The sequence below is a fragment of the Cebus imitator genome, unplaced genomic scaffold, assembly GCF_001604975.1.
Source record: "Cebus imitator isolate Cc_AM_T3 unplaced genomic scaffold, Cebus_imitator-1.0 Scaffold131, whole genome shotgun sequence".
In the NCBI taxonomy this organism is placed as follows: Eukaryota; Metazoa; Chordata; class Mammalia; order Primates; family Cebidae; genus Cebus; species Cebus imitator.
Window position 1 is genome coordinate 1707066 of NW_016107446.1, and position 14049 is coordinate 1721114.

General features: G+C 47.6%; 1 protein-coding gene across 4 annotated transcripts in view; it reads right to left on the bottom strand.

Moving 5' to 3' along the window:
• Positions 1 to 14049, bottom strand: part of UXS1 (UDP-glucuronate decarboxylase 1) — a 91866-nt gene that overhangs the window by 14120 nt on the left and 63697 nt on the right. For all 4 annotated transcript variants that reach the window (XM_017541106.2, XM_017541107.2, XM_017541110.2 and 1 more), the window contains exon 10: positions 4869 to 4988. In XM_017541106.2, the coding sequence (XP_017396595.1) occupies positions 4869 to 4988 (120 nt within the window). The remainder of the gene's footprint in view (positions 1 to 4868; positions 4989 to 14049) is intronic.

Genomic DNA, 14049 nt, shown 5'->3' on the forward strand with positions numbered 1-14049 from the left:
CCTGATGTCCACAAAGCAACCAGGCCTCAAGGAAATAGTCCCCAGGACAGGAGGAGGTACTTCTGCCTGGGCTGCAGTGGAAAGGTGTGGATGTCATGGGACGCCCACTGCACACCCCCACAGGCCTTGCTGATACAATCTTGAAGGTGTGTATGCTCCATTGGGTGCATCAGGCTAAGCTGCAATGTGAGTGGAGCCTGGAACCCTTCCTTCCTGGTATCTTTAACAGTCCTGCTGGATTTCAGTTTCTACGGCACATCACATCCATCATCTATACTTTGGTTTAAACTAGCCTCCTAGTACTGTGCAATATGGGGACTTATAATTCATATGTGTAATATTCACTGTGTATGCTAATGTAAAAATGTAAAGTAAAAGAAAGGAGTGTGTGTGCAAGAGAGAAGATGCTACGTAATTATACCCCATCCAAAAACATCTGTCTTCCTTGGGCTCTAGCATGCACCCTGTGTACAGCCCTTACAGTGTGGTCTGAGGCCCTCCATCTCCCCCACTCTAAGATAAGGCCTGCAGGGACTTGTAACAAATTGGGCGTGCAGCAAAATCCAGGGCATGAGTATCAGAGGGATCTGGTGTGGACAGCTGGCATCAGCAGAGCTCCCTCAGCCTCCTCATTGTTCTCCTTACAGAAGACAGTGTGAGATTCGGTCCCTCCAGCTTCATTTCACAGAATAGGAGAGATGCAGGGAGATTCATGCAAGAGAGAAGACTGCTACTGGGGGCCAGGGAACGAAGGGCTGTGTGCAGGTCAAAGAAGCATGATGATCAAGGAGTCACCAACAGGGGAGAGGCCAAGCCGGGGGTCAGGGGCAGCAAGGAGCTCTCTGATGATCACTTGGCAATGTCCCCAGCCACTGTGCTCTATGTAACAAAGATGTAAGATGTAACAAAGATTCTTTGCTTGGCTGTACTTCACTCAGGCTCCTGTACCTTCTCCTAGGCCCATTTGTGCGCTTCCTTGTAAAATGTTCTTGTTCTTTTAACAAGAACGCTGTTAAGTCAGTTTAGCAAGAAACCCGTACCCTGGATATCTGTTCACTGACATTCCTTACCCCCCACATCACCCTGGCCTGTCTTCAGCAAGAATCCTGTTAGGTTGATTTAGCTAGACTCCTCCTTATCCCTGATGCTTCCCTTAATGAATTTCCATTCACTCACGTCCTCCCTGCTCCTTGGCTATAAATTCTGCTTGCCTGTGCTGTATGTATTTGGAGTTGATCCCAGTCTCTCTCCCCCTGTGAAATCCCATTGCAGTGATCCGTATTCCTGTCATGATGGTCCTGAATAAAGTCTTCCCCACCATACTTTAACCAATACCATTGAATAACTGTTTAACAGATCCTGAGGCTTCCTGCCACAAACGAAGGCCCAATGCAAGGATCACTTAACACACCACAGTATCAGTAAAAGGGCTAAACATCATACTAGTTTTGAATTGGTCTTAGAAGTATAGTTTTTCCAAAATTTCCCTTTGGAAGAATAGTAACGCTTTAAAAATGACATAGAACTGGATTGAAGCCCCAATTCTGCCACGTCTGAACTGTCCTGGGCAAATTCCTCCTGGTGAAGTTGTTTTCCCCTCTGTAACCTGCGATAAATCATACGGGGTGGAAAGCAGAATGAACCCCTCCTGTGAACGTACATGCTGTAACTGAACTGAGAGCCGAAGCCTCTTCAAAAATAAACTTACCACACTAGCTCTACCTGAACCATACTCGTCTATTTTCTAAACTGAGACGCAAAATTTGCTGAACTCCTACATGATTCCACTTAAAATACAACTTTGATGTATGATGCACTTAACCTAGCGACATCCTCCGTGAGTCTTCATCACAGGAAATCTGGTACAGCAGCGAGTGAGATGCTAAGACACGCATCAGCAATCTGCTCAAAAACACAGCTGCAAGGTAAGCAATCACACCCACCCAGCCTGGAAAGGGAGGACAAGACACTGAGCTGTTCCTGACCACACTGGAAGAGGTCTTCATTTCGGAAGTGACTTCTTGGAAATGTAGCAGAAAAGGAACAAGATGGACACGCCTCCTTATTTCCCTTCCTCAGTAAGCCAAGTGTTTCTAAAGGCAGGCTGGCGGAAGCAGGCCTGCGAGTCTCTCTCCAGACCGCTCCACAGAGTCATCTGACGAGCAAAGGATGGTATCTCAATTGGACAGAAAAGAATGAAGTTAGCGACTTTATCAAATTCTTGCTGGGAAATAGAATTCTGTGTGACAAAGGTAACAAAACACATTCTGAAAGGCTTCCCTTGGGACTTCTGCCTCCTGCCACCAGAAGGCGCCTACAGAGAATGAAGTCCGCCACGTTCTGGATTAACTGCAGAGATCTTCTCCCTTCCATCTCTGGCACAAAAGCTTGCTCAGTGTGAAGGCAACACATGAGTTATCACCTCTGCCAACAATGCATGCATTCTTGGGGAGGGCAGCTAGGGGACAGCGGGGGCCCTGGCTGCTGCCAAGGAGGCACTAAATCAAGCTCCTTCTTGGAGGCTTTCACAGTTTATTCTGCAAACAAAGCAGCTCTCATCTCACAGCGTGAGGGACTTTCTGAACACACTGGCTAAAAAGGCACTAGGCTGTCCCCAGATGTGGAATTCTCAACTGAGCAGGTGGACTGAGCTTGTTCGCAGGGCATGGCACGAGCTCCTCCGAACCCCAAGTAGCAGCAAGAGGGGAACATGGGATGACAGTTTCACTACTTTCACTTACTGTAAAGGAAAGTGGCCACTACAAACCCAATCATTAGTCCACCCAGCATCTCTCTCCTGCCACCCATGTGCCTGGGGGTCTTCTTTCTGGAAGCCAGGGACACAACCATGAATGAAACAAAGTTCCTTGTTTTGAAGAGCATACACTGTACTAACAGGGATTGGGGGCTGGAAAATTCGTATTTCAGTTGGTTGCAAGGGCAGTGAAGACAATTAACATGGTTATGGTAACCAGCCTGGTACCATGATGCAGAGAAGCGTCAAGAAGTTTCTCTTATGTAGAGGAAGAATGAATGAGGAGAATGCCTGGAAGAAAAGCAAGACGCTCCTGGAGCAGGCAGGAGCAAGGGAGCGAGGAAGCCTGGCCTGAGGGAGAGCACAGAGGCAAGAAGGCCGTGTCCCGTGCTCTGCTGGGGCTGCAGAGCCACTCGAGTTTCTGACCTCTCTTTATAAGGCTCCCTCCAGCTGTGGGGGTGAGAGTACAAAGGACAGGAGGAATGAGAGTGGCTCCAAGGCTACGGTAACAAATAGTGGTGGGGCGGTGGCAGTGTAGACCAGGGACTAGAGAATGGACCTACCTAGGTAAGGCAAGACCATTAGGATGTGCTGGTAGATCTGTGCATGAAGGAAGGAGAACAACCATGTGTGGCCACAGAGCCTCCATCCAAAGGCATCAACAAGACACCACTTAGTGACAGGGGGAGGCGGGAGAGCTGGCATGGGCTGTTGAGAGCCTAGAGCTGGGGTTTGAACTCACCTCTCCCCTGGAATGCGTTTGGCAAAACTCAGCTATACAGTGCAGCTGCCCCCGGCGAGTCATCTTACTGTGTAACAGGCTGAGCTTTTGGTTCTACACTGGTAGTGGAGCAGCTAATACAGACAAGCAGACACACACACCATGAAGAATGCTTACGAAGAGCAGGGGCTCTGGGTTCAAAATCAGGCTACACTGTGTGGCCAACTAAGCCTGGGCAACTCATATAACCTCTGTGCTCCAGCATCCTCACCTGAAAAATGAGGGGAATAATGTCACCTGCAGATCATAGGAGAAGAGTGAGCTAACGTTATCAACTGATCAATGGGTAGGTGTATACGTACTACAAAGATATACACATAGCTGTAACTTTTCCCCCTGGTATATACTCAATTGATAATAAACCATCTTGCAGGATTTTCTTGAACTCCTGACCTCAGGTGATCCACTCACCTCGGCCTCCCAAAGTGCTAGGATTACAGGAGTGAGCCACAGCGCCCAGCCTATAATCTTGCAGGATTTTCAGAGCAACAGGATGCTTATCGACTCTTAAGTCCCGCCAAACACCATGCTGGAAAGGGCTCTAGGAGGCTATGGATCAGAAGAGCAAAGCAGCCTGGGCAGATGACCATGAAGAGGAGTGGTAAGAGAGGAGCGGGTGGGAGGGAGGATTAGCAAAACCAAAGATGCGGGTAGAGCCTCTCACCAGGCAGGCTTGGGGCGCTCCTCCCCAGGGAGGCCAGAGGGCTGTGGGGACAGGTAAGGAACGAGCAGCCCGCCCTGACCCGAGATGATATCTGAGGGTGTCACGCAGTTAGCATCAGCACAGACATCCCTGCCACACACTTGGACCACTGACCAAAGGTCACTGGGACCTCTGTTGGCTCCAATAAGTTTCCCTGGGTTGAGGGTGGCCAGTGGAGGACATCACTGAGGGCCTGCCAGCATTGTCAAGGTGACGGCCCAGCTTGAGCAGATGTGGCTCACCTCCCCACCATACCTGTCCAGGCTTCTTGGCACCCCCAAGGACAATGAATACAGGCATATCCCTGGCTACAGCCAGCAGGCCAAAAATGTCAGGGAAGGTCTTCACAGGCCAGCTGGCACAAGCAGGCAGACCAGGAGGCATGGGCAGGGGCCTCAGTGGCCATGGGGGGGCAAGGTGACTCGAGTCAGGTGCAGCAGCTACTCGTCTGGGTTCTGTCCCCGTGGCCTGTCTTCCCCTTAGTGGAGGGCAGCAAGTATGTACACAAACACTACATGGCAGCTTCAGAAGTGTCACTCCCCAAGCCGAGATGCACTCATCCCTCATCCCTTGTGGGCAGACTCCAATTTGGTTTGCAAGGTGTTCCCTGCGCCAAGGCCAGCACCTACCGTGAGCGGCTCCCCCTGGAGCGCCTGTAGGATGAAGTTGCTGACCACCCGCCCATCATTCATGTGCATGCGTGGCCCAAAGGTGTTGAAGATTCTGGCCACTCGCACTTCCACGCCTTCCTGGAACAGAGAGAAGAGGAGGTCAGGCGTGCTCCCCGGCATGGTCCACGCGTCCACTTTGCATTTCCAGTGCCCTGCATGCAAAGTGTGTCAGGAAATGTTCTGCTTTCCATTCCAAAATAGAAATGGCTTTTTGTTCTGATTCCATAATGTGCTCATTATAAACCCATCAGGAGACTACACAGAGCTATACCAAAGAGAGTCAAAGCTGTCCCAGGTCTTGCCACTGAAAGGCCACCAGCATTAATATTTTGGCAGAAAACCAGCTAGATTAACAGTGCAAGGAGAAAAAAAGTATGCTTATATAAATTTTTTCCCAGTTGAATATGTATTTTCCAAATGTGATTATGTTATGAATATGCTTTTCTAATCTTTTTCACATAATATATTGTGCAAATTTATCACTTAACAGAGATTTAAATGTCAATGAATATTTGATAGCTAGAGAGAAATACAAGGAAGATCTCTATTTTGGGAAAAGGAGACATAGACATGTTCTTACTGAGTGACCCCGCACCTACACTCCCAATCTGTTTTACTGAAAAACATCTGTTTTAGTGAAAAACTAAATACAACTTAGTGCCCAGTTAATGGTTATTAGCTAATGGCCTGGAAAGAGAAACAGACTGACGCTGTTTAAAGCAGTCATTCCTCCTGTTCATTTTCATCTCTATGATCATTTTCTTCTATGTATTTTTTAATGCTTCTATTTTTACTACAATAAACATGTATTACTTTTGTAATCCAGAAAAGCCTGTTTTCAAATATGCAATCAGGGAAGTGCATATTTGAATCACAAAAGCCTTCTCTAAATGATCTTGTTTAATTATTAATTTCACACACTGCTTTGCCATGGATGGAAAAGTTAAATGTTTTTATCAGAAACTCTGAATTAGTGGGCATTTACAGTGTACATGTATCTAATGTTTGATCCATTACAGAACAAATGTGCACTTTCTGGGCATCTGAGGGCAGTGAGGACCTGGGGCTCGCACTTCTCACTGCGCCCACGTGTCTGCTGTTCCTGCCCCACCATTCATTGCCCAGGCCAGCCACTGGCTCAGTTGCAGCGAGACTGGGAAAGGAGCGCTACTTACCTGATCGCCTCAGTGTTCTAAGACCGAAGCACAGGCCCAGTGGCTGTATTGAGTGCCAGTTACCACTATCAGTTGAAACAGTTCTTTTTTCAATTTCTACCAACAACTTAGGCTGGCAAGGGCTGGGAATAGGAATCCAATGGACCCTTAGCTAACAAGGCTTACTTAGCACAGAATTTCTCCATGAGCATAGTGAGTCAAAGGGCATGAGCTGCGAGCTCCAGAGGCCCCATCAGCCCTCTCAGTAGCTGGAGTGACACAGCTGCCACCTCTGCCCACAGCAGCCCCGTCAATTTTCCCCAGTGTTCCACAAACCCGGGCGGGTTTTTATGTGTGCTGTGATATGACAAGAGGTGGGGGGCATAGAAGCACACAGTTATCTTTTAGAAGCCAGAGTGCTTTATTTGTGCTAATTCTTCCCAGCAATACACTATAATGTTCTCACATGAGCCATTCAGACACTCACGACAAAGATATGCGCTAAGTCCAAGAATAAATCAACCCTTTTCTCTACTGAACTAATGAGTGTATTAAAAAGGGTGGGGGAACAGAGATGCTGTTCTCAACAGGAAATAACTCAGAAGTACCCACTTGCATTTAATTGGTAAGAGGAGGAAGGAATCAAAGTGAATGGATGTGGCTTTATTCTAGGAAGAGTCGGGAAAAACCTCAACAAATTTACAATAATCAACCCAATGAGCCTGGTAGGGAAAAAGCTGAATGGGTTAGGCAAAGTTTGCAGCAAATCAAATGCTTTTATCTTGACCTTCCCTTTCCACAAAACAACATTCCAGGACATGGCCTCATTAGGACCAGCAGACATTAACTGGCCAGCCCATCAACAAGCTTGCTTGCTATAGCTTTTCTATTTGAGTCTGTAATGGTTCAGCAACAGAGGGCAGCCCTTCTACACAGGTGCAACAGCTGTGAATGCAACAACACTTTCAAGGATGCGAGCTCTCAAGGCCAGTCTACACCAGTAAGATGAGCTACTCGTGAAGCCTAAACTTACATGACATAGAAACTCGGGACTCAGTCCAGTTAAGACCTGCTCTCCTCTGGGATGATGGTGTTTTCTGGAGTTTGTATGCCCATCTATGCCTTTCTAGATAGCATTAGGAGACACTTGGTCTTCACACAAAGGCGACCTCTAGTCAATATGTATAGTCCACTGGCTGCTGGATCCTTATCCCACTGGTCCTCACGGTGAGACAACATGGACAGGAGGGAGGACAGTCAGTGGGTACGGACACCACTATTTATGGTGGCAGCTCAGTCACCACCCACATGGCATGGCTTACAGGAAGTTATAGTTATTCCTCAGAGGTCCAGGGTCTGACCCAAAGTCACCTCCCTAAGAAGGGAAGAGCCAGGCTAAAAACCCAGGAAGTGCATACCAGGCAACACTGTCTCATTTAAGGGAGAGCCCACTTCTGAAGGACCAAGAAGCAAACACATTAATGAACTCCTGACTCCCACGCAATGTTCTGCCTGTGAGTGGTCAGGCCCTGCTGACACTGAGCTGGTGCCCTGGAGCATAGACAAGGCTGTCAGTCAGAACACTAACTGTTGACTCATCCTAGGCATGGCTGGGTTTCACTTTATGCTCTGTGGTTCTGTCCCTTGTGGTGACCCATGAGTCATGGACAGCTCCAAGCATCAGGAAAGTCAAGACAACTCCTACAAGCTGAGCTGCACCAGCATAGAACCAACAAAAACTTAGAGAGGATGGATGCTGAAGACCTTGCACAGGGTGGAGGCCGGAATACCTGGATGGCCTCACTATGCCAAGAAAGTCACTTCAGTTTCTAAGGCTTAAGATCCTAATCTTTGAGATGAGGACAATAATATCTACTCTACCTACAACACTGGGATTAAAAGAAAACACTGAAACTGTTTTGAAAACTGTCATCATTATTATCTACCTCCAAGGAATGGTTCTCAACCCAGTAATTGTCCTTGACCACTCTCCTCAGTTTTCTGATGACACTAACTTACCTTGAAGTAACGGTGACCACGTTGGGAATAGTTCACACACACTATCACCAGGACACTAAGATTGCAAGGCACAGGCTAAGGCTCCCAAAGGCCTTTGGAAATACCAACTAGGCTGGAACAGTGTGAGCTGGCATCAAATGCCTCCTTGCCCCATTCGTAGCAGCTAAGAGACGGGTGAGGGCTTGGGTGTGCAGGTCCTGAGACCTGGAGCCAGCTCACAGCAGGCCTGACAGGCAAGATGTGATCCAAGAGGAATAATGAAGGGACAGGGATTCCTCCCTTCCCAAATATCTCCCAGGGACAGAAACATTACCAGCAGGGATTACACGGTGTACAGAGCACCTCTGACATCAGTGATTTTATCTTAGAAAATGACTCCATTTCACATTTCAAAAGGCATCAGCCAATACGGTCCAGAAGTTTGCATAATCAAGAGAGACAATGCCCAACTAGATTAAGGGCAGAACCCTTACTGCTAGTCCTCACCAGAGGGCTCAAGGGTCATAATGAGGAAGACTTCTACAGCTCAAGATGGCCATCTTGACAGACCCTGTCCTGCTGTCACTCATGGTCAGCACCCAGCATCTGCCACCAAACACTGCCCAAATCAAGGGCTCTTCCATGCAAAATGTTGCTGTGTGTCCAGATCAGTCCAGGACCCTCTCCTTGTCCATATCACTGTCCTTGGACTGGTTCATCAACTCCTTTTCCTCTCGATGTTAAATGTTACTGTTTGATGTGGAATGTTTAATCTAAACATTTACATATTAAGTATACTACTAGGTATGGTTTGCAGTGCTGACTGACCTGTGGAGTGGCTTGAGCCTATGTGCCCACAGCTCTGACTATCGAGTGAATGGAAAATACTAAGAAATCCCTCCTTGGAAACTCCATGGAGCAAGTGGATTTTATGACTGAAACAGCATCAGTAAAAGCCTGGCCTTGTAGAAAGACACAAACATTCATAAACCTGATTATGTCTGACTTTGTCCTACTCACGACACGTGGGTTCTCCCTCAAAATTTCTTTAAAATGAGTTCATTCAGTGGAGAGTACAACAGGTCCCCCAGATAATATCATTTCATTATAACACTGATGAGATAAAAATCACTTCCTGGCTGGGGCTACTGTCTGCACGCAGGTGGCATGTTCTTCTCTCTCGTCTGCATGGGTTTTCTCCGGGTATTCTGGTTTTCTCTCACATCCCAAAGCTGTGCATGTCAGACCAGACAAATGGGCTGCGGTCCCAGTGTGAGTGAGTGTCGGTGTGTGTGAGTGTGCCCTGTGAGAGGGTGGCACCCTGTCCACGGTAGGCTCATGTCTGGAACCCGGAACTGCTGGGATAGGCTCTGGCCACCTGAGGTCCCATAAATAACTATCTTGTTCTTATTAATCTTCCTTAAGTGTACAGCTCACGTTTGTTTCAAATGCTTAATACTAGAAGTGTTTTAGTCTTTATTTAGAATTTTGGTGATGTTTTTGTGACCAGAAATATGCCTAGGAACTTAACTCTTGTTTATAGCAATTAGCCTATGGTACTGCTGATTTTGTTCTATGTCCGTCTGCTTCAAGTCGCAGTTTCCAAGAACAGACTGATGATGTTAAGAAATAACTTACTGTGCTACAGCAAGCCACTGAACACTGTGACATAATCACTATCTTCACTGACGGAAGGCACTATTGATAGAAAGTGGAGGAACGAAGCCCTGCATAGTGGGAGCAGGTTCTGAAGTGCACCCAGGTACAGCAGCCCAGGCTCTGATGCTTCCCTCAGAAGTATGTGCACATCCCTAAGGCAACAGGGTCAGGCTGTGAGGGCCGAACCTTTTAACTCCCCTAGGGCCTCTCATGCATAAATCTCAATGGGTTCTGCTCCCTACCTGGGGATAAGACTAAGGCCACTGCAGAAAGCAGAACTCACTGTGCTGAAGCAAGATTCTTAAAGGTGCCAAAAGGTTCAAGTTCACTCTAGGGGCTGACCGAGGAAAGGGGTCCGGAAGGGATGTATCTGCATCTGCCTGGCCATCTTCCTCAGCAGTCCTGCTTCGCATCAACACTCAGCTGACCTTCTGAAGGTTTGTTCTGCAGCAGACCAGGAGAGGCGGGTATCACTCTGCCACTGTCCAGGTGGGACACATGGAATGTGGCCACTGGGTACTCTGAGCGAGTCACAGGGCCAGGAAGCCAAGCTGCTATTGGGCAGGTCCAGAGGACAGGACAGGCCCCCTGGGGTGTGAGTCCTACCCATGGAACACTGCACCTGGTTTGGCTGCTTATTCAATTTTTATTTTTTCAACTCAGGTAGAATATACATACCAACTCTCTGACTTTTTCAAAAATACTCTGATGCCAGGAACTAAAACAAAACCATACCTTCAGGGCCATTAGACTAGGTGACTTCTGAGTTTCCTTTTTTCCACTATGCCATTTGCTGGTTTTATGAATGATGGCCTGTTTTGCAGATCCAACCCAGCGGGTGGGCCGCAGACCTCAGAGTCAGACTCATGAGGGGGCGACGAACTCAAAGGCCCAGTAAGCGCTGACCACAGCCTACGGGGGAGGCCCCACATTTATCAAGCCATCGCGTCCAAATGCACGCGGAAGCAGCAATTTAATTCCTCCCTAGCAAGTTCAAACTATTTGGGAGAGGCTCTGTCCTTTGATCCCCAACCTCCCTTGCATTCCATCCCACGAAAAAAAATTCCAGGGAGCTTCTCTTTTTCTAAGGGATGTGTGGTAGATTTTTCTGGAAAATAAAACTCCATTTTGAATACATTAGGACATTTCATTCATTAAAAGAAACTCAGAAGAGAATCCTTGGGAAAACGAAAATTTTTCTATAAAAAATTATTCATACCTCTATCTTGTTTATATTTTCAATCTTTACATATTATTCAGAGTAAGATCCACATACTATATAGGATCTTGCGAATAAAATGACAATTCATACTTAAGAGGGGATATGTTATTATGTATAAGAAATTAATTAAAGTTGTTAAAATAATGAATTTTAAATATGCCAGACGTACTATTCCACCTGGTTCATCCTCCTTGATTTTTTCGTTTGTTTCCAGATAGCAAAACAATCTCAAAAGGTTGCACATGTAGAGCTATAAACTGACAACATCATAGTGCAGCTCCTGCTGCTGAATCTCCCAGCTGGGAGGAGCAAGGGTGACACTGGCGCAAGGTGTGTGAACCACTGGTTCCGGGCACTGTCCCACGACTATGCAAGCTGCAAAGGAGCCTTGGCGCCCTTGGACTTGGAGCTACGTGGTCTCCTCTTGCTCACTCATGCTTCCTTACCTGCTTCAGCCTGCAGGGGCAGCCAGGGGGTGTGGGGAGGAGCAGGCCCCACAGGCAGCCAGCTGAGGGTTCCAGGCCCACTTATGGTCTGCAGAGCTGGAAACCCATTTTGGAGCCCATCCTCCCATCTATGAGATGGGCTGAACACTCCCACCTCAGAGTGGGCTACAGGGAATTAACTGAGATTAAACGGACTGACCCCTAACAGAGGCTGAGCACACAGCAAGCACTCCAGCCCCCAGTTCCTGCTCTTTCGCAACACCCACAGCAGGCACACAGAGCATCCTCAAACAATATCACCTCCAGACAGCAGCACATTCAGAAAGGCACAACACAACACCCTGCAGGGCCACTGTGCTCAGAACACAGTCACGGTCCCAGAAAATAACAATCACTTTGGAGTTGGGGGCCCCAAAGGGGTCCAGTGATTTGCCCCAGATCGGGTCACGGACAGAGGGCAGACCCAACACGGTAGGAGGTGCTTGCGCCCACCCTTGCTGCCAGCTGTCACAAAATCCTGAGTTAAAGAATCATCTCAACGTCTTCATCTCAGCATTTTATATCCCGTACAATCTTTACATAGTAGCATTTGTTTTATTTTATTTTTAGCAATTTTTCTTTCTTCTTGCTAAATCAGTGTTTTCTTATTTTTCAATACCTGACAAAATATCCTGCGGTAACAGGAACCCAAACCTGTCTCAGCTGTGAGGTGTCTGCTCCTATGGGGAGAGAGGAAAGGCACCATTTTCCTCCCTCCTCAGCACCCATTCAGACAAAGGTGGTAGTAAGTATTCCAGTACCAATCTTAGGTCCCAGAGGGGCTTGTGGCCGTGGACCCGTGGTTCTTCCTACAAGTGAGCACAATATTCACAACATGAACGACAGGATGGGAGGTGGAAAGAACACACTGCGCCTTCTTCAGAGGCCTCCTGGAACTCAGTCAAGACCATAGTGACCCTTGCAGGCCACGTCGTTCCTTCCTCATCAGAAAACTACAACCTCCACCTGTCTGCCTCTCAGCCACCAGAACTGGACAGGGCCCTAGCACCCCTAGGGTCAAGGGCACAGTCACCCCCTGACATAATGACCACACAGTGGGAACGGGCAGGGGCCATGGGGAAGGGTGGCAACATCACACCTGCTTACATGCCCCCTGCAATGTGCCACCAGAGGTGGGCCTTCCTCAGTGCCATTTCTCACCTGGGCAGATGCAAGCCCTCAGCACATGCGCTAGAGGCCCCAAGTTCCACAGTCTCCTTCCCAGAAAGTGCAGCACTTGTCTTCCACAGGGCAATTCTCAAGCATCCCAGTGTGACGGAAAGCAGCAAGCGTGGTTCCCACATGCAGAACCCATGGCACGCCTGTGTGAAGTACACTGTGAACTTGGCCACAGAAATGACTCTTGCAGCCATTCTGCAACTGTTTGTTGGGGACTCCAGGGTCGGAGGCACATGCCAGGTGACTCCATACAAGGCGCATCATGCCAAGTGAGTGACAGGGACACCCTCCCAACAAGGTTCACGTCAGAGATGCTACCTTGGGCAGGAGGAACCAGCTGACCACATGGGGCCTTCTAACAGGTGCATTATTCATAGTTTTCAGGGCAACACTGCCCATGCCATCAAGCTCCTGAGACCTTTGTGAGCAGGAATTTAAATGCTGATATTCCAGAGTTACTAGGTGCTACCTTTCTGAACCCCCAGGCACAGAAGACAAGAATAGATTCAATGTTAGCATGTGTGCGAAATGCAGACCCTGGCTGGAGTCCAGGCCCCTAGAACTGTGCCTGGCATACAGTCAAGGTTCAAGAAATGCTCCCTCTATTATTACCAAATAGCAGAACTATCATGAGCATATACTTAAGGTAATATGTATACTCACAAAGTTATCAACCACATTAGCCAAATAATCATTTAATTCAAACTAAAAGCTCAATCAAAATGTCCCATTTGCCCACCAATTTTACCTATATAAAAATTCACTAGGCAAGAAATACAAGCATAGGACTGAAAGCAAAAAGATTTGAGAATCATGTCACTGCTGAAAACATTCTAGAATAAAATGCAATTATGTGCTCCTGACACTCTAGTCAGTACTCCTAAGTACCCATGCACACAGAGGTGGTCCTGTGTGTCTGGGAGATCATCTGAAACTTTTGAGTCAAGATATTCTGGGCCCCAAAATGATGAAAGCATGTTCCTATTAAAACTGATCAGCATTTCTTAGAGTAAGTGAATAATAACATGCCAATAGACTAAAGTAGCTTAGAAGGCAATTAGTTCTGCTTCTGGCTAAGAAATAAAGCAGAAAAGTTTAAATATCTACAACAGCTAAGGTTAACTTATGAGTCTTTAATGCTGGCATTTCATTAAGCACATGATAAGAAAGAGTCTCCTCGGCATTCTCTTCAACCGCTCAGAGAGCCTACGTGGCTTCACACTGCCCTGTCCTCTGTGATACCATGGGAAGGGAAGGCAATTTAAGTCTGAACCAGAGGTCAGAAGCAGGCGACTTGGCCCTTGGCACATGTCTGACTGGGGGCTCTGCCGAGGCCTGAGGCAGATGGTCAGGAAGACTCCTGGACACGGGCATGCTGACAACACTATCCCCTCCCAAAGAGCACACAGCCGACTGTTCCCTGAGCTCACCTGCAGACTGGA